We start from the raw sequence: 25,658 nt of genomic DNA on the forward strand, positions 1-25,658 counted from the left end.
GCCACTAAATGGAAAGTAACATGGTGTGATCAAGGCAACGTGAGTAGTTTGCAAGCTGTTGCACCAACTCAATAACAAACCACACAAAAATAAATTGTTTCAATGGCACCGGCTCTCCAATGTACTTTGTAAAACTACAGTTGTGACACCCAGTGGCAGGATGCCAAAATTGCACACATTCCTATTTCAAAATGCAATTTGTCAGGACTCTCAGCCAATTTTTCTGGAGCATGAGAAACAAATTCTTGCATTTTCACGTGTGAACGCTGGCTCTCAAAGGACTCAATAAATCCTATCACATTACCTCAAGGCAAAATTAAGGTGTTCTGAGGGTCTGGGAGCAACTATTTCAGGTTACATGTTATGCAAAAAAAAATTGCAACAGTCTATTTCATAAAGGAACACACATATCAGTTGTTCCTGATATACATTTTCCTTGTTTCCAAGCAAACCTTGCAATTATTAAGAGACATGGGGACCAGAAAAGGCAAGAAGCATATTTACTGGATTCCAATATTTCAATGTTTGCAGTTGTTTTCATTCAAGGGATTATACAAATCCATATGAAATATCTCAACAAATCCAGAGGTGGGGACAAATATCAGACAATCTTTGAAGAGAGAGGTTGCTTCTTAGTGCACTTTAAAATCATTAAAAGGCAGTTAGGACAATCATTAGGTGCCTGATAATTGCTACATCTTTCTGACAGATTTTACAGTGTGTAAATTAGTTTATTTTGAATTTTCATTCTATAATATAGCTCAATGATTACATTTGCTGGAATTCAAATAGGTACAGCTCAGCCTCATCTTGCTTTGTGCTCTCTCTTTCACAACCTAGTCAATAATGAGTGCTTTCCAGGATCCAGTCAGCTCTGACATTAACTTTAATGAGCATTGCACCTTTCTCAACATCCGAATTTGAGTGACACTATTAGTACAAATGGATTGACTGTTCAGCTCCTGCCCAGCAGTTGCACATTACATTGTAAATTACATTTGCCATTTTACCTACGCTTTTCTTTGTTTTGAAAATTAAGTCCCTCATCATTTAAGCCTCCCTTTTCTCACACTGTATACAATTCCATAGCTAATGAGGCAGCAATCAGCTCACAGGCAATATCCTACATGGGATGTGTTTCTGATCAAAAGGTGAGTCCATTGACTCAAAACCATATTCTATCAGCCCACAGCACTGTTCTTGGAAGGACAAAGCTGCCTATTGGGCTGCCACAGACTTACTATTTGATACTGTTTTGATGAATGTTTGCTTGACTTAAAAAAGGCAACCATAAAATAAACATAGGCTAGATACAATAAGGACTGATGTGATCGAAAGCAAATCTCAACTGTGTCTTAAATTGACTAACACTGGTTAAACTTATCGCATAGTGATTTATCACCACAACACAATGCAGCAATAAAGGCAATTATGACAATACCTATTATTTTGAAGATACAAGGAATATGGTTTTTGCACAATATCTGATATAAATGTGCGTAAACACCAAAGCATTTAAGAGCAAAATTTCCTTTCTAAAGTGATTTAATAAGTACAATGACCAGCATCAGCCACTTGTACGTAAATCAGTTTGTTCTTTTCTAGCATGCAAGCTGGACTCATGCCAGGTTTATAAAATCCTCTGTGTTATCAGGATCTGCAACAAGCAGCAGGCAATTCCTCTTAGGAGACACCTCTAAGAAGGTCTGCTGTGAGGTCGTCTGTGAATGCTGATACTGTGCCAAATTCTGAACAGGCAGGCTTGTTGGTCTGTGCTCCGAATTCTCAACAGCAGATTTTTCACAGTGCTCTGAAAACCCCATTGACTGTAACTGATCTGCAACTTCTTCTATCAATCTTCTTGGAGGTGATTTATCAGTGGAAGTCTCTCCCAATGGACAGTTAACTGGATATCCTGTGGCATCCATATGCATAGTTTCATCACCACAGTTCAATTTGATCAAATCCTCTTTAGCTTTGAATTCAGTGACACAGTCAGCCTCTGTTGCATGACACAAACATTTTCTATCCATTTCCTCAGAAATGCTACAGCTCGACAAATCATTTTCACATGAATCAGACTCTCCAGTATCATAGGATGAGCTACTCGATTCCTCTGAGTCATTATCTTCCTGAGTGTCACTTTCTGACAGGGGTGATTGGAGACCACTCTGCCCTGGCTTGATTTCATTTTCTTCCTCTTGAACTAATAGCGCTGCTTTCTCCAATTCTTCCAGTTCAAAGCTTAAATTACTCTTTGTGATTTTTACATTCCGCAGTGTCTCAGCCAAGGATGCAAGCTTCTTTGACCTACAACAGAAAGGAATACATTTTTTAAACTTGCTAATTTATTAACAAATGTGCCATTTTTCAATGCGGTCATATTCTAAACGCGAATCCTTTAAATAACTTAATTTTTAATTATTAAATGATCAACGACGAACACAGCATTTGAGCATTATTTCTGCCAACAAGTTTTGAGTCTCTGTGCAGAGCAATTCTGAGTCACATTTAAATAATCTACAGTATTTCTAACTCCAATCACAATGGAGAATGTTGTAATGGTGGAAAACAGAATATCCATTATAAAGCCAACAGTGCTTCAACAATTCCAATATGTCAATTCGACATTATGTCGAACCTTTAAACCCATGGATTTCACATAGTTACTTAAGAAGTTTAATCACTTAGTCTACTTGAAAAACAAATTGCATTAGCTTTATGATGCCCCGGTGACCTACTAGCAGCCACTAATTTTCAGATTTAACTGTCTAGAAACTCATATTTACGCAAACCATGTCAGAGAATTATGGTCAAGCAAAGCCTGTGATAGCAATAACAGGAGCAGCGTCCAATGTGGAAACTTGCAGATCAATAGAAGGACTGTGTCAGCTAATTTCATCCACTCCCTAAAACCAAGCAATAAAAACGGAAAAAAGTGTTAGAGAAACTTTGCAGGCCTAGCAGCCCCTGTGGAGACAGAAACAGAGTTAACACTTCAAATCCAACATGACTCTCCTTCAGTTCTGAAGAGGGGTCACTCAGGATTGGAAACAAACGGTTTCTCTCACTGTAGATGGCTTTCAGACCTGCTGAGTTTCTTCAACATCTAGTGTTTTTATTTCAGATCTTTAGCATCCGTGAAATTGTGAGTTGCTCCTCTCAGTAGTAACAAATTGCACCATGAGGTATTGATACAAACAAAGCACAAAGCTTTCAAGTTCAATCACAAATATTTGCTCACTACAGAAAGACAAAGAACTATGGATGCTGGAAATGTGAAGCAAAAATTACTGGAGATATTCAGCAAGTCTGGCAGTATCCATGCAGAGAAAGTAAAGTTAATATTTCAGATCCAGTGACCCTTCCTCAGCTCATCACTGGACCCAAAACATTACTTTCTCTCTATGGACACTGCCAGACCTGCTGAATCTCTCCAGCAATTTTTGTTTCTTCTTGATTGCGGTCTGAAACAAACTCCTTTGGGAAAGGTCTAATTCTGGGGAAAATCAGGAGGACTTAAATGAAAATTTAACATGCAGCATTAGGAAAACTCTTACAGGAACAGCATAAAGCCATAACAAATGTGAGAATTGCTTGGTCAAGAATGGATATACATGCACAGGTTGCTATGAGGGTTTGTTATCTAAAATATTAATTTATAACATCACAGATAAATATCTTGAACTTTTTTTAAATAATGCTTTTCAAAGAACACTAGTGAATAGCTGCTCAAGCGTTGCATTTGTTAAAAACAAATTTATTTTATGGAGACACAAAGTCTGAGGTCTGAGAGAGAAGTCATGGGTGTAAAAATAAATGCTTGTTTTTGAACTGACAGCAAAAGAAACTGTGACAGGGCAGAAGCGGCAACACCTGTAGCCCTGTCTCTCTTTCACGGAAATCTCACTCATCAAAGCTGCTTGAGGTCTGAAGGCTTTATTACTACAAGCTCAAGGTTCTTCAGGGAGAATTCCAAATCAATGCCACTGTCTTCAAGAAAACAAGAGAATCAGACCAAGCTGCAACTGCAAATTGCCTGTCCTGGGGAGCAGCAACAATGGTAGAAATGGTCTCTTCTGAAAACCAAAAACAAACCTCAGGAGAATCTGGAAATGATTCTTTTTCAGAATGCACTCATTAGATTAGCATCTAATGGAAACAGGCCCTTCGGCCCAACCAGTCCATGCCGACCCTCCGAAGAGCAACCCACCCAGACCCATTCCCCTCTGACTGATGCACCTAGCACTATGGGCAGTTTAAGATGGCCAATTCACCTGACCTGCACATCTTTGGACTGTGGGAGGAAACCGGAGAAAACCCACGCAGACACGGGGAGGAGGTGCAAACTCCACACAGTCGCCCGAGGTTGGAATCGTGAGGCAGCACTGCTAACCACTGAGACACCAGCCGCCCCTTTGTCAAGTTTTAACATCTAAAAGTTTGTAGAGTTTTATTGCACTTTATTCTCACATGGATTGGGAGATGTTTGGTGGGAAGTTGGTTGCATGTGCTTTTTTTTAAATGAGTAGGCAGTTGGATACATTTTAAACGTTTTGTTAATAATCTCTGCAATTTTGCTCGAGTGAGTTTTAGATATAAAACTCTTCACCTGTTAACTTAAAAAAAATCCCTGGCTGGCTTTTCCCTTACACCAAGCACAGGTAAGTATATACAGTATAGCAACATGACTTCCCTTTTAAGTTTGAACTCTGCTGTAACCAGCTCAGGAATGAGACAAAATTAGAAGTCAGGTCAACCTAATGATGTACAGAAGTAGAATATTCCCAATTTAATCTTTGATTTGTCCAGATTTGATATTCTGAGCTAGTTAGCAAAAATAAAAACAAAATTCAGTGATCACAGGCTGGGAAAGGAAGAAAATAATACATGCTAACCCAGCTCTTGGTACTGATCATTATCAAATTATCCTTGCTGGATACAAACACGAGAATAGTAAATGACGGCATATTCAAGGATTCTGAAGAGGCTGCAAGGAAAGAATGATTAGATGGAATGCATTTGTTATCCATTATTCAGCCTTGCCAAATGTCCTTCCTGTTCTGCCAATGTGTGTCACACTACAATTGAACTTCACCAGGTGAAAACTCAGAAGCCTTGTACAAATCACACATTTAAACGACTGGTCAGGGTGAAGTACGAGTTCACTGCTGAAAACAATTCATTGCAAAGTTAGCGTTAGTTTTATGATAACATTCTTTATGAATGTATTTACGTTTATATCACATGTAAAGCGGATATATCAATCTTCTATATTACTTATTATTGGGTGGAAACTGCACTTCAGTTGATCACTCCATCCTTGCAGCCTCTTCAATCTCCTTTGACTCTTCAAAGCTCTTGAATCAGTTGTCACTTCACAGGTTTGTGCCCCTTTCTCCCTGTGAAAGCAGCTAAATATTTGGGCAGTATGTTTATCAGGAGGCAGTTAATCAGCTTAATCTTGAAGGCACATCTCACAGCTTGGAGCATAGATTGTGTGATGGCTATGGTCATTTACCAAATGAGATGACTTGGTACAAGTCTGACAGATGATGATACAAATCCCACAGCAACTGTTTGAAAGCAATATAAATGGACTGCGAGGAAGCGAGAATGTTTAAGATAGCAGCAATGACAAATAGCTATGCTTCTATCATATGGGAGCTGTTTATGCTGTTTATTTTTAGAATAATTTCATTTCCAGGCATAACCTTTCGATATTAAAAATTCATTAAAAGGCCCAAGATGGATCAACATTTCTTGTCTTCTTTAATTTGAATATTTAAAATCACCCGAGCACACTTGTTTTATTTAAATACATAAGTGGACATCTATCCGTCAAGTAGAGGGCTCCAAGAATAATAAAATAAGGACGATTAAATATTCTGTTTTACAGTACTTTTCATGGATGGCACTTCAGTTCACCAGTGAATTTTTACACTTTTCTACACATCACCACAAAATTAAAACTCACCGAGTTTTAAATTCTACACCATGCCTGTGTGTAGAGGAAAAGGCTCCAACATAGATAGCATCACAAGACAAGCCTGAACGAGAAAGCCTCAGCTACAAAGTCTGTTTATCAAACCAACTGGCACAATATCCAAAGAAACAGGCCCTTTGAGCCTCAATACGATCGCCATTCTAATATGATCATGGTTGATCAGATTCTGGCCTTAACTCCACTTCTCCCCGACCAAAAAACTTCATAACCAACCCTCAGGTTCTTGGAGATCAACAATAGCCCAGTTATGGGGATGTGATGGCCTTGTGGTATTATCACTGGACTGCCAACCCAGATCATGTCTGGCAACCTGTTTTCGAATCCAGTCATCACAATGGTGGAATTTAAATTGAATAAAAGTAACTGGAATTACAAGTCTAATGATGACCACGAATCCATTGTCGATTGTCATAAAAACCCAATCTGGTTCACTAACGTCCTTCTTTTAGGGAAGGAAATTGCCATTCATACCTCGTCGGGCCTACATATGACTCCTGACCCATGGCAATATGGTTGACTTAACTGCCCTCTGGGCAATTAGGGATGGGCAATAGTTGCTGCTTGATCAGCGATGCCCTCAACCCATGAATGAATTTTTAAAAAGCCTCCTTCTATGCCACAACTATCCCATGATTCTGTGACAAACCTGTCTCAGTCTTGAATATATTCAATGACTCTACCTCCCCTGCTGTCTGGGGAAGGAAATTTCAAACACTAATGAACCTCTGATAGGAGAAATTCCTCCATTTTCATTTTAAAAAGATGACCCCTTGACAATATATAGTGTTAACATTAGACAGTAGGTTTGCATTTATTGGATCTGCAAATTCCTTTTCTTATATATGTTCTCTCATCTTATTCTTTCATGTACTCAGAATAATATACAGGCTTCAGGACTGATCCACATTTGCTAGGCCCTGACAGTGCTACTCCATTACGAAGCAGGTAAGAGTCGAAGGACTGATTTTCTCCAGCTTCCTGCAAGATAGAATGGTGCATTTACTAATTATCCCCATTCTTCAATCCTTCTCTACTGGAGAGATGTCAGACTCATCAATTTAATATCTATACCCAAAAAAATAGAATTCCCAAAGGAAAGCCTGAGAGCAACCAATATGAGAATGATCTTGCAAATACAGGTACACAACCCTTTATCCTAAATTCCGGAATCCGAAAAGCTCCGAAATCCAAAGTCTTTTCGTGAAGTTTTTTTTCTGTATAACAAGATTGTTTGGGGTGCAAACAGGTGACCCAACTCCACACCCATTCGACCCACGTCACTCAAATGTGATGAGGAGACATGGCCCAGCACTGGCAGATGTCAATTGTGTCTTCATGTTCGTACTAGTCACTTATGTCGTATGTCTGCTATTCGGTATTTTTTTTTATTTCACTGTGAAAATGTCATTTATACTGAAATCCGATAAACAATGGTCCCAAAGATTTCAGATAAGCATTGCGCACCTGTAGTAGCTAAGGCATTCAGAAATGCAAGGTTTTAGCCAATTGTACTTTGAGGGCATAACACTGAAAGTGGGCAGTGAAAAGCTACAAGACTGGACACTTCAATTTTAAAATGACGTAAAATGAGTAACTCACAGAAGGTTGTTACCAAAAACTGAAAGAAGTGGGAATGAAAGGTAAAGCCTCTTTTAGGTATGGAATTTTGATTGAGAAAATAAAGCAGTAATGAAGCGTTTGTGGTGATACCACACTACGAAGAACCACTGAGTAGACAGAGTGACTACGCAACTATATGGAGACAAATAATTAATGCCTCGTGAGAAAGTACAAGGCTTTATTTTATTCACTAATGGGATATGGAGATCACTGGCAAGACAAAGGAAACAGAAGACCATTTAGCCCATTCAGCCTGTTCTGCTAGTTGATAAGATTGTGACTGATCTATAATGTGACGGGTGCGATCTTGTGCAACCCCGCATTATGGAAAAATCATGCTTAGAAACAGCACTTAAAGTGTTGGTGATGTAATCGCATTACAGCCAACACACATCTGAAACGCTTGCGCTTTAGAAACAGTGTCTCCAATTAGTCAATCACATTACAGTGAATTCATATTAATGAGACACCGATTATAGCAGAACAACCAGCATTTCTACATTTACCTTCTTCCTAAATAGCTTTTAGGATGGTAGGGAGGAGCAGCCATTTTGACCCACTGCGACTGAAGTGTAGCTGTGCTGACAGTACTCTGTGGGAGGCAGTTCCAGAATGTTTATCTGGACAGAAATATATTTCCCGTTCAGAATGACAAAAAAAAAACTTGCCAGTGGCAGTGGTCAGTTCTGCCTTTGTCTTTTGAGGGAACACAAATTGTGGGTTTCAGACATTTGCTTCTGAATGTTTGGTAATGAATCCAGTACATCGTGCAGACTCAGACTGCTGTCATTGTGCACCGTGCTGGAGGGGAATGAAGATTTAAGATGGTGGATAGGATGCTGAATGTTGCTGATTCTGTCTTGGAGATGATGGAATGTTTTAGAACTTTGATGAGTCATTCATTGCAAAACAGCCAGCCTCAAATTTATCTGAGAGCATCCAAGGCCACCTCCCTGACTACATCATCGGCCCACCATCTCTGATGGATTTGGTCTGGGAATGCAATATGGAAGACACAAATGGTGAGAGACGAGGCAGGATCAGTGGGTAAAAGGTGTGATTATGCCAATGTCAAACTGCTGTTTGTCTATTATGTGGGACACCTCTCCCAGATTTGGCACAACTTCCCAGATGTTCTAAACAACTGGACTGATGTGGCTTTGTTGTGGATAGTGTTAGACTGAAGCTGAGTGGTCCCTCTAGTTTTTGAGTGTATTTGAGCTTTTGTAATGGTTTGATGCAATGGAGTTGCTTGCAATGTCAAGGCCAGTTAAAAGTCATGGGTCTGATTCTGGGTCACCCACTGGTCAGACAAGGTGTGGATGATAGACATCCTTACTCCTGGCTTTGGTTTAAATGGCAGGCAGCATTCTGGCCTAAGAAAGTTGTGGGTTCAAGTTCCAATCTGGGATTAGCGAGACTGACATACCAAAGCAAAACTGCACTGGTTGAGATACCATGTGTGATTGAGATGTCCAATCATGGTCTCACCTGCCCCTTCAGATGGACCGAAAGAATCATACATCACAACTGCGAGGGAGAGGAGAGGACTGATCCCTGGGTTTATGGCCAGCATTCTTCTCCCCCCTCAGTCAATCCCATGAAATCAGATTATCTGATCATGAACACACTGGTATTTGTCAAGCCTGCTGTGGGCAAATTGTCTGCCCTAAGATGGCAGAGGGTGATGGTGGAGGGCTGCTTTTCAGACTGGAAGACTGTGACCAGTGGAGTGCCTCAAGGATCAGTACTGGGTCCACTACTTCTTGTCATTTATGTAAATGATTTGGATATGAGCATAAGAGGTAGAGTTAGTAAGTTTGCAAATGACACCAAAACTGGAGGTATAGTGCTCAGCGAAGATGATTACCTTGGATTACAACGGGAGCTTGATCAGATGGGCCAATGGGCTGAGGAGTGGCAGATGGAGTTTAATTTAGATAAATGGGAAGTGTTGCATTTCAGAAAAAAAAACAAAACAAATGGTAATCTCCTGGGAGTGTTGCTGAACAAAGAGACTTTGGAGAACAGGTTCATAGCTCCTTCAAAGTAGAGTTGCAGGTAGATAGATAGATTAGTGAACAAGGCGTTTGGTATGCTTTCCTTTATTGGTCACAGCATTGAGTATATAAGTTGGGACGTCATGTTGTGGCTGTACAGGATGTTGGTTAGGCCACTGTTGGAATATTGCGTGCAAGTCTGGTCGCCTTCCTATAGGAAGGATGTTGTGAAACTTGAAAGGGTTCAGAAAAAATTTACAAGGATTTTGGATGATTTGAGGGAGAGGCTGAATAGGCTGGGGCTGTTTTCCCTGGAGCGTTGGAGGCTGAGGGGTGACCTTATAGAGGTTTACAAAATTATGAGGGGCACGGATAGGATAAATGGACAAAGTCTTTTTCAGGTAGTCCAGAACTAGAGGCCATAGGTTTACGGTGAGAAGGGAAAGATACAAAAGGGACTTAACGGGCAACTTTTTCACGCAGAGGGTGGTGTGTGTATGGAATGAACTGCCAGAGAAAGTGGAGGAGGCTGGTACAATTACAGCATTTAAAAGGCATCTGGATGGGTATATGAATAGGAAGGGTTTGGAGGGATATGTGCCAAGTGCTGGCAAATGGGACAGGATTAGGTTGGGACGTCTGGTCAGCACGGATGAGTTGGTCCGAAGGGTTTGTTTCTGTCCTGTACATCTCTATGACTCTAAGTCCAACATTCCAAAACTGACAATACTTCAAAAAGTGCTTCATTCATCATAAAGTGCTTTTACTATCTGCTGGCTGCAAAAGACACTAAACAAAAGTACGCTTTTTTCTATATTGCCACTAGATGCAGCGCAGTGAAGGTTCAACTCAGTTGATCCTGGCTATACAGAGACTGTTTTAAGAGGACAGAATCAGCTTGGACACACCCGAGTAGATCAAGAGACAACTTTATTGAAGCATTTAAGACTCTTAGGGATCTTGACAAGTTAGATGTTGAGAGGTGGTTTCCCCTTGTGAGAGAGGCATAAGCTGGGAGTAAGAGGTCACCCACTTAAGGTGAGGAAGAATTTGTATGGAATTCTTTACTGTCGTGGCTGGGTTAAGAATATTTAAGGTTGATTCAAATAGATTTTTAATCCGTAAGGGTTCTGGGGAAGAGACAAGAAAGTGGAGTTGAGGGTTATCAGATAGCCATGATCGTGTTGAACAGTGGAGCAAACTCAATGGGCTGAATGGTCTACTTCTGCTCTTAGGTTTTATGATCTTTTATTTCCCTATGAAAGAACATGAGTGAACCAAATAAATTTCTATAGCAAACCTGCAGCTTGATGTGCACCACTACAGATACCAGTTTTTGTTAATTCTAGATTTCTTTAATTAACTGAACATTAAATTCCCTGCTGTTGTACTGGGCATCTATGTCTCTGGATTATCATTGTACTGTTTCTCTATTGCATTACGAAAAAGAAAAGTAATCATTAATCTCAAGCAGTCTTTTGTGCTCGTACATTTGTACCGTAGTGAAGAACTGACAACTGCCTATTCAGAATGTCTCATTATTACTTCATTTACCACATTTTAAAATTGGAACCCATTAAAAAAACAAAGTGCTGCTAACCTGAAAGTAATGAGTCTTAACCTTGAAAATGCAGGGAATTTTTAAATCAAATTGCATTCCCAATTAAATGGCAACCAATGTCTGCACACCATGGCAACCACGCATATTTATTAAGTAGCACAGTTCAATCCTGATAAATACTATAACTACTTTACTCAGAAAGGTTATACATGAACCAGGACTTTCAAAACTGTAGCTAAAAATAATCCATTTGCAAATCTTTGAACAATGACACATTTTGGATGAATTGCATCGAATGACTATTTAAATGAAAATATTTCACATACAGATTCTTAGAATACTAAACTGGACTGACATGTCCAAATGAATTTTAATTATATTGTACTTCCTGGGAATTTCCATCCTTTGATATCATGACGATGGCCTAGGTTTGAGGGAAGGAATAACAGCTAGATTATTTGCACTCATCTCATTACAGACAACAGCTTCTGGCGACAGCACATGTGCAGTTCAACAAAGTTAGGTACATGCAGTCTGAATAGCCTCCACAAGTTCCATTTTTGCAGCAACTTAATGAGAGACTCAACGGTGACGTTCCTACAGTGGGGTGAAGGTGCACACTCAAAAGGAAGTTAGGGTTCCCTCATTTCAGTGTAAGTAGATCGTTCATTGGTGTAATAAATACTCCCAGAGAACCTCACTGAGGCTGAAGACTTCGCTCTACAAACGTGAAGGTCTGTTCCTTCAGATTTCAGCTGGAGACATTAGAAAAATAAAGTGCACATTTTTCAAATGTTCTCATTGCTTGCTTTATTTCTTCCCTCAATCTCAGCTTTCCTCTTACTTCATTTTGCTTTCTGTACATGATTCAAATCAATAAAATAACATAAGCTCAAGATAAATGGTTAACAGCTGGAACACGTATCTCAATTTAAGTAAAATATAAAATGGGATCTAAACAACAGAAAATGCGGGTACTCTGGTGGTGCGCTGGTACAGTCCCTATCTCTGAGCCAGGAGGGCTGAGTTCAAGTCCCACCTGCTCCAGAGTGAGTCATAACTTGCCTGAATAAGTTGACCAAAAGAAAACCCCAAAATGCTCGATACGTGCGGCATCTGTGAAGACAGAAGCAGGAGTTTACATTCCAAGTTGCTGGCCCATCGTCAGAACTGGGTGCCAAACCAGCTCAGAATTTCCATTATTTTCTGTTTTTACTTCAGATTTGTGGCGTTTTGGTTTTATATCACAATGCATATACCTGGGACACACGGTACTGCTTTAAACAAAAAAAAGAGCTAGAATAGCAATGCTAAAGAATGCATTATCCAAACACAGAATTGCTCAACATGGGAACGAATAGAGACCTTCAGAATTATCTTCGAACAGAGGCTGGATAAGTGCATTTTCACTCAGTTCTCAACATTCCAGGGTCATACCACAAAATAAAAATACTTGTCCTAGTAACCAATATGATCAATTGAAAACCTTTTCTATATCAGTTTTAAGCAAAATAATTTACTCACTAGATTTCTTATAAATACAATTATTTGTTTAATTTAAAAATAAAACGTATTTGATGATGATGATGATGCAGTAATTGGTTATCACAACAGTCAGTAATATAGAAGAATAAATAGTTAGCCCTCTAAATATCCCCAAATTATATTCACAAACAATCAACACATAGACATTATTTACAGAAGGAGGGGGAAAGCTTTTTCTCTGCAAAGATTGGCTTTCAGAAAAGGAACATTTTGACTAATGGGTTGATCTCCAAGACAAAAGGATAAAATATAAATTATATGCCGGTATATGGCTAGTACGGTGAACTCACTAATCACACAGTTATCTTGTAGACACAACCTCCTCAACAAATACAATTTTTGATGTGATTTTATTCAATCACTCTTTCAAAAGGACAAAGAGATTTCATCTGGAATTCAACACAAGGGGTTTCTTTTCAGGAATACGATCAGCTGGGCTGCTTGCTCTCAGCAAGTTTCCTCTACCACAGCTAGTTCTTAGCAAGCTTCCCCCCAGCGGAATCAGATAAAACAAGCTTCACAAGTCAGTCACTGTTCAAAACAGCCTCAGCAGGGTCTACAACAAAGCAAGCAGCTATCACCAGTCATGTGATTTAGAGTAAACCTTGTTAAAAATAATCTTCAATGTCCACAGTGAACTCAGTCACCTTTCATAAAGAGACCACAAAAAATTCATTTCCACAGAATCTGAAAGAAATCAATTTTCTACAATCCTTCGAGGCTCAAATCCTCCAAGCAATATTTAGTATAAAGTGGCTTCATAACTATGATCAAACCTGTGACGTGGAGTGCCTTGTTTGGTAGGCCCCGAGAAAAATAGACACTGAAAGGTTAGAATTTCGGAGAATTTTAAAATTCATTCACGGGATGAGGACATCGCTGACTGGGTTGGTGATGATTCACCGCCGATGATTAGCCACTGCCAGTTCTCCACCAGCATTTCTCCACTGGGATCGTTTGACCTCTGGGGACTATTCGCCACCAGAAATATATACCCGCCAGTGCTTTCATACTTCTCAGTCCCCTTTATTTATACAACTACATACTACACATTGATTAAAAAAAAGAGGTAAAATAAATATAATTTTATTGGTTTATATATAAAAATGAGATACAAACTTTAACCAGAAAAAGGAAATACATTTTAAAAATCTTTATAATGGCAGTAAAATCTCACATTAATATTAAACAATGAAATTTTAGTTCATTTGATAGTTATGCGCTATTCATTTATAAAGATAAAAGCCAAAGCAATTATCAGTTTTGCTTTTAAAGCATAATCAGGATCGGTGTTGTATTGACGAGTTGTTCCAACTGCAGCAACAAATCTATGCATACTTTGTGCCAAGGGAAAGAAACAGCCCCTAATTCTAACTTCAGGAAAGCATTCTTTCATTGCACTGATAGGTGCCTACTCGAAGTCACAATGGATATACTTTGGTCTGGGATTAGGTACCAAGGACTTCACCATTTCAAACATGCATACATATGTTCAACGCTGCTTCTTTGGTAGAAGTATATACACTATTGGATGGTCAAGGAAGTAATCGTATAATCATATTTGGTAGGGAATCTTGGATACATCATTTAGCAGAATCAACGTGGTTTGTGGATGGTACGTTCAACATAACTCCTATTTTATTCTCTTAGGTATATTGTATTTTAGCAAAAAGACTTGATGGGGTTCATCCAATGTTGTATATACTTTTTTTTGCGGTATTTGTGGTGCCGAATCGTCTTCAGTGGCCAATCACCTGTGGCTAAGTGTCCATAGTGGTCAAAGGGCAGTGGCTAATCGTTGGCGGCAAATCTGCTGTGGCGAATGGTCCCATCCCGCACTGACTAGGCAGCATTTTTGCCCATCCCTAATTGCCCGGGGGGGGGAAAGAGGTGGGGGGGCAGTTAAGAGTCAACCACTTTGTCAGGGGTCAGAAGTCATATGTAGGCCAGACCAGGTAGGGATGGTAGTTTCCTTCCCTAACGGACATTCGTGAACCAGATGGGGTTTTTCCAACAATTGGCAATGGATTCATGGTCATTATTAAACTCTTAATTCCAGATATTTACTGAATTCAAATTCCACCATTTACCATGGCAGGATTTGAACCCAGGTACTAAGAACATCATCTGGGAGTCTGAATTAACAGTCCAGCAACAATATCATTAGGCCATTACCTCCCCATAAACTAGAGAATATTATACAAACTTCACGAAGGAGGTGCTTGAAAATGGATTAGGAAGTTGTGAAGCAAGATTTTAAGAAAAAGAGAACAGTGATGCTAGATGCTGAATTGAAATAGTGAAAATGAAAGCAGAAGACTGTAAAGAGTGGAGAAATGAGCAGAAATCCAGCCCTTATGCTGCTCGACAACAAACATATGATATGATATTTAATTAATTATGCTAACTAATTCTGTTCCTAGGATTTTTCAACCTTAATCATTTGAGGTCACATGCTCCCACCGCCAGACTTCCTGTACAGGGCACCAAATTCAAATGCATTTCGAATCATCTTTGAGTTGACACACAAAAGCCTACTGAAGTCTCTGTGCAGCTGTGAGCACTAACAGTGGCTGGCACCATTAGATTACTACTAACTACAAAAGGCAGTTCACTTAAAACAAATCTTAAATTTGAAACTCGAAGGGTCACAAACTATATTGTAAGCATAAAAGGAGTTCATTTCTCTGACTAAACAATGACCCATTCCATCACCACCTAACTTCTTTGTAACCTGACTAAAAAATGGAGAACAGGCAGCTGCTCTGGAGTCGCAGAACAGGAGCAGCACAGTGGCTCAGTCGTTAGCACTGCTGACTCGCAACGCCAGGGAGACGGGTTCAATTCCAGACTTAGGTGAATATCTGTGTGGAGTTTGCACATTCTCCCATTGTCTGTGTGGATTTCCCCTGGGTGCTCTGGTTTCCTTCCACAGTCGAAAGATGGGCAGGTTACGTGGATTGGCCATGCTAAATTGGCTTTGGTTTACAGAGATGTGCTGGCTAGGTGGATTTGCCAAGGTAAATGTGAGGTTACAGGAATAGATTGGGATGGGTCAGTGCAGAGTCAATGGGCAGAATGGCTGTTTCTGCATTGTAGGGATTCTATGATCTACATCCTCCTGATTTCTCCCCATCAGTTACTGACAAGCTGTGAAAGTGATTCGAGTAATCATCCCTTCAACGTTTCCTTCGCTTCTTTCAACAAGAAAGAATCTCGGGTCACTTTAGCAGTTTAATAACCCGTAACAAGGCATCATTATTTCAAACTATCCCTCATCATTTAATCTTATACATTAATCTCATTTCAATGAATCTAAAATAATAAGTCCAACATTCAAAGTGTAAACAGCTTCTGGCAACTTACAAAGGACATTAGACATGTGAAAACAAAAAACAACACAAACTCATTTTTTCTCAACCAAATTAAGGAATTTTAGGTCTCTAAGGAAACATAAGGTATACTCACTCAAGGAATATTCACTATCCGCTACTCAGTACTTGGGAGGTCAACCTGGACTCCATTTTTTAAACTCAATTGACAGGTCACAATGGATGGTACCGTCTTTTGTGGTAGGAGAATTGTAGCATTACAGTAGAAACTTGATTATCCAAATGAGATGGGCGGGCACTATTTCGTTCGGATAATCAATTATTCGGAAAATCAATTAAATGCCTTTCCTCTGGGGCTCGGTGTTTTAAAGTCTGCTGCACATTCAGGAGACTGCAGCAGCGCACAGCTGGCGAGACCCCACCCCCAACCCGCCCAACTCCATGCCAACTTGGTCCAACCCGTTCCAATCCCTCCCCCAACCTGGTCCAAACCTGCCCCCAACCCCCAAACCCCGCTCCCAACCCGGTCTAAACCTGCCCCCGCACCCCAAACCCCGCTCCCAACCTGGAAAAAAACCCACCTCCCGCCCCCAACCTGATCCAGCCCCCGCCCCCCCCCAGCACAATGTCCACTTCTGCCCATCTACGCCCGGCCCCTCTCTGGGGCATCCGGACTGCACACCAACAAGAAAACTGCTGCTGCAGCTGCAGCTGCTTCGGTGGGGTAAGTCTCCAAATAGCGCACAACCAAACACACAACTTATTACTGCAAATATTTGACAGGTTCCATGCTTGCCCTGCAATGTTGGAGAGATTATTCCTGGGAAGCCGGGGGTGGGGGTGGGGTTAGGGTACACCCCAATTTTCGGTATTTGGATAATCGAGTTTCCTCTGTATTTGCATTTTTGTCTTATTCATGGGGAGTCCATGTCCCTCCCTATTTCCCAATGGATAACAAGGATTTGGCTATAGGTTCCCATTATCTGGGCTTATCTCTATGACCAGTCCTCAATAAATGTAGCAGTAAATGGGGCAACTACATTTTAAAACTGGGCAGTTGTGGAGACCTGTAACTGTGTTGCGCACTTTGATTCATTTTAACGCTGACATTTGGCCTCACCATCACCCTCACCCTCTGACTTGCAGCCTCTCTCTCTGTACCTCGCTTCAATGCCAATGTGACTGGCAAGGAGCCGAAGCAGTTTCAACAGCCTTTTAAAACATATGCAATCAATTCACGCAATCCCAGGACTTTTGCACAAACCCTGGAGCTTTTTAAAGAGGTGGAGGGAGGAGGTTTGCTGAGGGAGGGAGTCCCAGTAAATGACAGCACAAGCTGCCTGAAAAAGCAGCTGCTACATGGTAGAACAGCAAATCAGAAAGTAGGATACGATTAGGGAAGCAAGGGCCTATGGTATTTGACAAATTCTGTGCAAGTTTTTTTGTATGTGACTTTTAAACTCAAAACATTATCATTTAGCAATGTAACAATGTAAGTATATAAAACCTTAAGAGGGTAGAATGCTTTAAGGTCTTCTTAAGAAAAAAAGAAAGTCCTACAGAACACTACCTCAGCTTTAACACTGATTCTTATGGGAATCTATGTTTCACTTAAAGTTGTAATTTTCAATTACAACTTTAAACGAGGGCTTACTGCTGTTGGCATTGATGGCAGCTGCCAAATAGCACACTTGGATCCTAGTTTGCCATTTTCAAACCTGCACAAAACTACTGAACATTTTACCTCCACTGGATTATCCAGCCTGATAATGGGTAGAAACAAGGCATCCCTCAGAGCAAAGTCATGAGCGTAACCTTTACATAGTCAGAATAGGAGCTGGGAATGAATGCACAAGCACCGAATGCCATTACAGAAAGGATCATACTTGGTGTTGAAAATGAGATAGAAATTTATCTTTTAGGCTATGCCGAGGTATTATCAGTTCTGCTTGACCGCAACAGCATCTTTCCAAGTTTCTCGCCTTGGAACAGAAATATATTTATACAGCAGCAAATTGGCTGAGTTCACTTGAAGCCAAGAGCAGAGGCTGAGTTAATTTAGACCTTTCGGAAGAAAGGAAAGCTGCATCCCTCCTCGGAAATCTGTTTGAAGGATCTGGTGTCCCACAGAGACCAAGTGGGCATCCAACTCTCCTAACAGGAGGTAAAAGGCAATATTGCAATAATCAAAAAAAAAGGGATGCATACCACAAAGAAAGACAGATAAATGTAGCAAGCAAATAGAACAAGATAGTGTCAATCTTGAAGATGTTTCAGTTAATGTCGGCCAACAGCTTAGTGAAGCATGACCAAATGTAAAGTATGACAGAACTTCAGCTGTACATAGCTGGACGTTACAGAAAATACAAATTTTCTGAACACAGTACCTTGCAGCGAAGACCGTGCTATGTCACGGTTAAATTGATATTAATAGTTACTACATCTGGTTTCTTGCAGCTCTGCTCCAACTCACACCAATCAATCAACTTTTCACCACTTCCTGAAAGCAGCCACCACGACTATAAAACACAAATCAACTGTTTCATTTCCTCTGTTTAAGTCTGGTAACCTACAAGACACAACATATCCATACAGCACAGCCAAGTGACTGCAGCAAACTGACAAAATAATTCACAATCACGGAAAATGAGCACATAGAAATAACAAGAAACTTGATTTATACAAGAACGCGAGCCTGTAAAATCGTAACCTCTCACCAGAGAACATTCCCCCTTGCTTTTTATTTCCCTCTTTTCCTGAAAGCAGTGACCAATGCTGGGGTAGAGTTTAATGAACAAGGTACTGAAAGGTTCTTAAGAACTTGAGAGCCATTATTAACCAAGGGAGTCAATGTGAGTGCTGCCAACCTACTTTTGTGGCTGCAGAAATGTGTCTGCTACTGTCATCAATTAATCTTCGACAAAACAAGGGTCATTGTATATAAAACACTGCACAGTTGGCACATTTATCCCATATATAGTATATATACACGGAGGTGAATTGCCTGCATAGCCAAGATTGGTCACAGCATTGAACCAGGATTTGAAACTTGGATCTTGTTGAACTCAATGACTTGGCACTGTACTACTCCCGCTGACAACTGCCCCCACCCTCTCCCACTCTACCATGACATGTAAGCACACTTAATGCAAACTCAAAAAGCAAAGCAGCAACAATGTGGAAGACATGTACTACATCGATAAAGCAGAAATTAAAACCATGCTAATTTGAGGCTAACAGCTGTCAGCCTGAGGAGGAGATCAGGAAATGCTAAGCATTGCACCGCAAATAACATCATTGCGCTCAGAAACGTCACTTGCTAAAACACTATACCCTTAACACACCCTCCATTCCAATTCCAAATTGGATATTTCTGTTGCCTATTAATCAGGAGAGCTGTAATCACTAGCTTGTAACAGCTCAATATTTTAAACTTTCTGTAAGAACGGACTAGATGATAGCTTCATCATTCACTCACGATGCAGGAAATTCTTTAGAAGCTAAAATCTGGATTTCCATTTCATCTGGCAAAGTAGTGGCAAGATCAAATACGAAAGTCATACGCAGTTACGTTCCCATTCATTCACAGGATGTTGGAGTCACTAGCCAAGCCAACATTTGCTGCCTGTCTCGAACTGCCCTAAGGAAGGTGCTGGCGAGCTGCTGTAGTCAAATGTAATGCAAGTACCCCCACACTGTTGTCAGGAAATGAGTTCCAGTTACTTAACCCAGTGACAGCGAGGGAACGGTAACGTAGTTCCAAGCCAGGATGATGTGTGTCCTCAAAAGGGCAGTTACATGTACTGATGTTCCCAAGCATGTTAACCTCGCCCTTGAGGAGATAGAGGCTATGGGTTTGGAAAGTACTGTTGAAGCAGCTTTTGTGGGCTTCTATAGAGCATCTTGTAAATTTAGATTAGATTACTTACAGTGTGGAAACAGGCCCTTCGGCCCAACAAGTCCACATCCCCCCGCCGAAGCGCAAACCACCCTTTACCTAACGCTACGGGCAATTTAACATGGCCAATTCACCTGACCTGCACATCTTTGGACTGTGGGAGGAAACCGGAGCACCCGGAGGAAACCCACGCAGGCACGGGGAGAATGTGCAAATTCCACACAGACAGTCACCTGAGGCGGGAATTGAACCCGGGTCTCAGGTGCTGTGAGGCAGCAGTGCTAACCACTGTGCCACCATGCCACCCTAAATGGTACACCCTGTAGCCCCTGAACATCAGCAGCGGAGGGAATGAATGGTTAAGGTGGTGGATGGGTGCCAAAACAATTGGCTGCTTTGTCCTGGATGCTGCTGAGCTTCTGACTGTTCTTGCTTAGATGGGTGGAATGCCAAGTTGCAATTCCATCTTGTGTCTTTGTAAATGGTGGTGAGCTCTCACAGCAGAATTCTTTATTTTTGCAGCCACAGTATTTATACAGCCAGTCCAATTCAGTTTCAGGTCAATGGTAATCTTCCATCCCACCCCCAGACAGTAGGTAGTGAGGCATTCACATGGTAATACAGTTGAATGCCAAAGAGAGGGGGTTAGATTGTCTTTGTGCTGGCAGAGCCATTGCCTGGCACTTGTGCAACATGACACCTGCCTCCGATCAGATAAACCCTGAATGTTGTCTCAATCTTGCAGCATCTGTGTCACAAATGGCATTGAACTATGTGGAATTATCAGCAAATATCCACCATCATGTTGTCGTCAGGACGGAAGCAACAAAAGATGCGAGGGTTTAAGTCAATACCCTGAGAAACTCCTGCAGTATTGTCCTGGAACTAACATAACTGACCTCTGCCAACCATCCTCCTTAGTGTTACCATGTGACCCCAAGTAGTATACAGCCCCCACTCACTCCCATTAACTCTAGTTTTAAGAGGATTCCTTGATACCATACTCAGGCAAATGCTGCCTTGACATCAAAGACAAGCATTCTCACCTCATCTCAGGAATTCAATTTTTTGGCCAAACTTGGACTTAGACTGTAATGAAATCAGGAGCTTAGTGGTCCTGGTAGAACCCAAACCAAGCAGAGAGCAGATTCCTGTTGTGTAATTAATAGCACATAACTGGGTAATTTTCTAAGTTGCTGGGCAGATGCCAGTGCTGTAACTGTACTGGAATAGCTTAGCAAGGGCCATGCCTAGTTCTGGAGTATATCTTGAATACTAATCGTTGGAATGTTGTCAGGCCCATAGCCAGTGCCTTTAGCTGCTTTTTGGTACCACTTGCAGTGAATCAAATTGGTTGAAGACTGGTGTCTATGATGAAGGCCATGATAGATCACCCACTCTGCACTTCTGGCTGAAGATGTTGGCAAACATTTTAGCCCCAGCTTTTGCACTGACGTGCTGGGTTCTCCCATCAGTTGGGACGGGGTAATTTGTAAAGTCTCCTCCTCCAGCGAGTGGTTTGACTACCTACCACTGTTCATGACTGGATGTGACAGGATTGGAGAGCTTAGATCTGATCTGTTGGTTGAGAGATCGCTCAGCTGTTTATTACTTGCATGCTAAACAGCCAAAGCAGAATGCATCCTTGGATTTTTTAGCGATGCAGGATGCTGCTCCTGGCATTTTCTGTTGTTATTCTCATTGAACCAGGGTTGGCCTCCTGGCTTGATGGTAATGGTAGAATGGGGGCTATGCCAGGCCAAGAGGTCACAGTACGTAGTTGAAAATAATTCTGTTGTTAATAGCCCACAGTGCCCCACGGATCCTCATTCTAGAGTTGTTGGATCTGTTCCAAGTCTATGCCATTTAGTACAGTGATAGTGTCAGACACAATAGAAAATATCCTCAGGGTGAAGATGGAACTCCAGCTTCACAAAAGAAAGGTGTGCTGGTCACTCTTCTAGCACGTACATCTCCACAACAATACTTGGAGGTCAAGCAAGATTTTCTTCTTGTTGGTCTCCTCAACAACTGCCACAGTCTAACAGTTATATCTGTTATGACGCAGCCAGCTTCGTGAGGTGTGGTGCTACCGAGCTATTATTGGTGATGGACCTTGAAGAACCCAATTCATCAAGTATTTTCTGTGTACTTCCCACCCTTCGTGCTTCTTCCAACTAGTATTCGACACAGACGTGGACTGGAGACAAAGGAAGGGGGTAATCAGCAGGTGGCTTCCTTTCTCAAGAAGCCTCAATGATCCCAAGGCCCAGGCCCAGCTGACTTCCAGGGTAATTCCTTCCCAACTGTATACCATTCTGCTGCCCCCTCTGGTGGATCTGTCCCATCAGTGGTACAAGATGTACCCAGGGATAGGGGTATGCCTACGACATAGTCAAAGTGGTCAAATCGTACCATACAAATGTCAGGCTGTGCTTGACTTTGGGTGTGCCAACCAGCTGTGCGTAAATTTCACATTTATATCAGTCTTCTGCAATTAGCATTTTTGGCATAGCCTTTGACACTGTCCATCTTCCTGCTCCACTAATGGGTTTACCGATGCTTCACAGAGGTGCCCACATCTTGCTAATCAGTTCTCCGTGACAAGAGTGAACATTCTTGGTATTTGATTTTCACCAGTTCCCTTCCACCCAGCCTTCCTGCAGGTTTGTCTAATGAAAGGTTCACTTATCTCCTAAATTTTAATGGTAAACCTACACCTCCAATGATAATCATTTTTCTTTGCAAATGCTGATGGACTTTGTCATATCCACCTGCTTCTTTGCGAAATTCAATTTCAGGCATCTGTCTCTTTTCTTCAATCAGTCCATGTACTCCCACTTCGCATCATTAGACTGAAAGGACCAATTACAAAATGTCACTAAAACCTCATTCCAATTTATTGTTAGATGAAATAATTACCACTGTTGAATTTTAGTTCACAGCAGATACAGATACTGCCTTTTAAAATGCAAATATGTCCCACAGCATTGACCTGTTAAATCACTAAAATAACAGTTTGAATTAAATTGACTTTAACTGACATAATCAATATGACGCGGGTCTCTAATCCTTTCAGTAGCATGGAGCATTACCTTTTCTATTATCGTGAAGAATGATATGAATTTCAACAAAACTTAATGGGATTAAATACAATCTGTTCACAACAATTGCTTTAACAGTAAAGCAACTGGACTTGAATATAGTACATATTTACCCATTCAAATATACCATCTTTCTGAAATGGCTTACATGCCAAGCCCTAGCAACAGGGTTTACAGCAACGTTGAAGGACCAGACAATGGAACTGAAACACAAATGCTGCACTTTCTGGTCACTGGAGAAATTGCTCCATTGTAACTTCAAGATACCAAAAGAGGGAAGAGATACTCTCATCGGCTCTCATTTGCCGCCTCACTATCAAGCAGCCTCGATCAATAGGCAGCACGGTGGCTCACTGGTTAGCACTGCTGCCTTACACCACCAGGATTCGGATTTAAGTCTACCATCAGGTGACTGCTTGTGTGGAGATTGTGCGTGCTCAGTGTCTGTGTGAGTTTTCTCCAGGTGCTCCAGTTTCCACATTCCAGAGATGTGCAGGTTAGGTGGATTGGCCATGCTAAATGGCCCATAGTGTCCAGGGGTTTATAGGCTAGATGGATTAGCCATGGCAAATGCACTTAAAGGGATGGTCTGGGTGGGATGCTTTTCAGAGAGTCAGTCTGGGCTCAATGGGTCAAATTGTCTGCTTCCACACTGTAGGGATTCTATGATTCTACTACTCCCAAAGTGCTGCACATCTCCAAGCACAGATCAAGTTGAGAAGTCTTCTCCTATCTAACTTATAATTGCTATTGAAATCATTTCATAGATTTATTTTTCTTCCAGTCTACTGCCTTTCTGCTCTAAAAAAGCATGGAGAACTGGTCCGAGCAACAATGTTCAGAGGAATCCTGATTATCAGAACGAGATGGGCGGGCACTATTTTATTTGGATAATTGATTATTCGGATAAGGATTTTACCTTAAACAAAGGAAGCCATATTGGTCTAACACTGTGAACTACCAGAGAATTTGTTTAAATCTGTAATTTTAATGAGTCTGCTATTTAAACAAACTAATCTTTGCAATCTGCAAATTACAGGTTAAACTGAGATGGACTAAATCCTTACCATCACATAAATACGACGTGAAATCCCAGCATTAAACAAGGTCCGGAACAGCTTCTATGATCGCAAGAGGATTTGTCAGTTTCCGTGAACTCAATGACATGATAGAGAGACAGAAGCACTGCCTCGCGTATGTGTTTACTTTCTCGGCCTTTTTTCATGAAGGGCCCAGTAAAGTAATGGGAATACCCTATAAGATACTTACTTTTGCAAAGGGCGGCGTAACTAACCCTTACCTGAAAAAAAAACTCCAGTCGCTGATGCTTGAGCTGCTTGTGTTTCTTTGCTTTTGCCAGCGTTTTCACATGTTCTTCAGTACTGGTAAATCAAATATACTTATCTCTTTGATGTAACGTTATTGTGGGACCTCGAGATCTTCATCGGATAAACCGAAATTTGGATATTGATATTCTGATAACCGAGATTCCTCTGTATAAGCCACTAATATAAAACACAATCCCTGGTTTCGTGGAGTTCTGTCAAGTAACTTATTCTCTTGCACCAGTGAAACGTACAGGCAGTTAATACTGCAACCTGAAGATATTGTGTTGAAAAATTTTGAAGAAGCTCAATGTAAAAGGTGAGGGTGCTAGTAAAAACCAGACTAAATTTGCTTTATGATCGATAGCACTGAGCCCAACATTTAAGTTACTGAGAACCTAAGGTTTACTCCTATCACTGCTGGTAACAAATTAGATTCAGAGCAAGCAAAATAAAATTCCAAAATGCTTCACTGAGGCATGAGACAAGAAAGCACATATTGGACGAGTGGTCACAAGCTTGGTCAAAAGAAATGAGTTTTAAGGAGATCCTTAAAGGAGGAGAAAGGAGATGAAGCGGTTGCCGCTGGTTCAGTGGTTAGCACTGCTGCCTTACAGCATCAGGGATGTGGGTTCGATCCCAGCCTCGGGCAATTGTCTGTGTGGAGTGCGCACATTCTCCCTTTGTCTGTGTGGGTTTCCTCCAAGTGCTCCGGTTTCCTTCCGCAATCCAAAGATGTGCAGATTAGGTAGTCTGGCCATGACGTCCAGGGATGTGCTGGCTACATGGATTAGCCGTGGGAAATGGAGGGTTGCAGGGATGCGGTGGGTCTGGGTGGGATGTTCTTTGGAGGGTTGGTGTGGATTCAAAAGGGCCAAATGGCTTGCTTCAGCATTGTCGGGATTCTGAGAGGGATTTAGGCAAGAAACTACAGAGCTCAATTTAAGAAGGTGAAGATGCAACCTTCAATAATGGGTAATGGGGGAACCGGAATTAAAAAGCAGCTGTATTCAGGCTAACCTGAAGTTTGGACAGAGTATTCTCAAGTCGATGGAGTATGCTAAGGTGGCAACAATGCGTCTAAAAGAATTTTCAACTTGAGATATTGGGGCATCAGGTGATACTACAAAGTTGCAAATTGACAGGCTTACAATGGAAAGGATATGGGGGTCAGAACTCAGCTTGGGGCAGAACAAGAATAAAGAACAATACAGCACAGCAACAGGCCCTTCAGCCCTTCAAGCCTACACTGACACATTTTGCCCT

General features: G+C 41.2%; 1 protein-coding gene across 3 annotated transcripts in view; it reads right to left on the bottom strand.

The window, feature by feature from the left end:
• Positions 1–868: 868 nt before the first annotated feature.
• The window catches only part of shq1 (SHQ1, H/ACA ribonucleoprotein assembly factor), a 136,778-nt gene continuing 111,988 nt past the window's right edge, over positions 869–25,658 (bottom strand). For 2 of the 3 annotated variants that reach the window (XM_072582585.1, XM_072582588.1), the window contains 2 exons: positions 12,254–12,304; positions 869–2,310 (listed from right to left, as the gene is read on the bottom strand). In XM_072582585.1, the coding sequence (XP_072438686.1) occupies positions 1,620–2,310; positions 12,254–12,304 (742 nt within the window). In that variant the 3' untranslated portion in view covers positions 869–1,619. The remainder of the gene's footprint in view (positions 2,311–12,253; positions 12,305–25,658) is intronic. The other variant, XM_072582586.1, reaches the window with a different exon arrangement.

The sequence above is a fragment of the Chiloscyllium punctatum genome, chromosome 12 (genome assembly GCF_047496795.1).
Source record: "Chiloscyllium punctatum isolate Juve2018m chromosome 12, sChiPun1.3, whole genome shotgun sequence".
Lineage (NCBI taxonomy): Eukaryota > Metazoa > Chordata > Chondrichthyes > Orectolobiformes > Hemiscylliidae > Chiloscyllium > Chiloscyllium punctatum.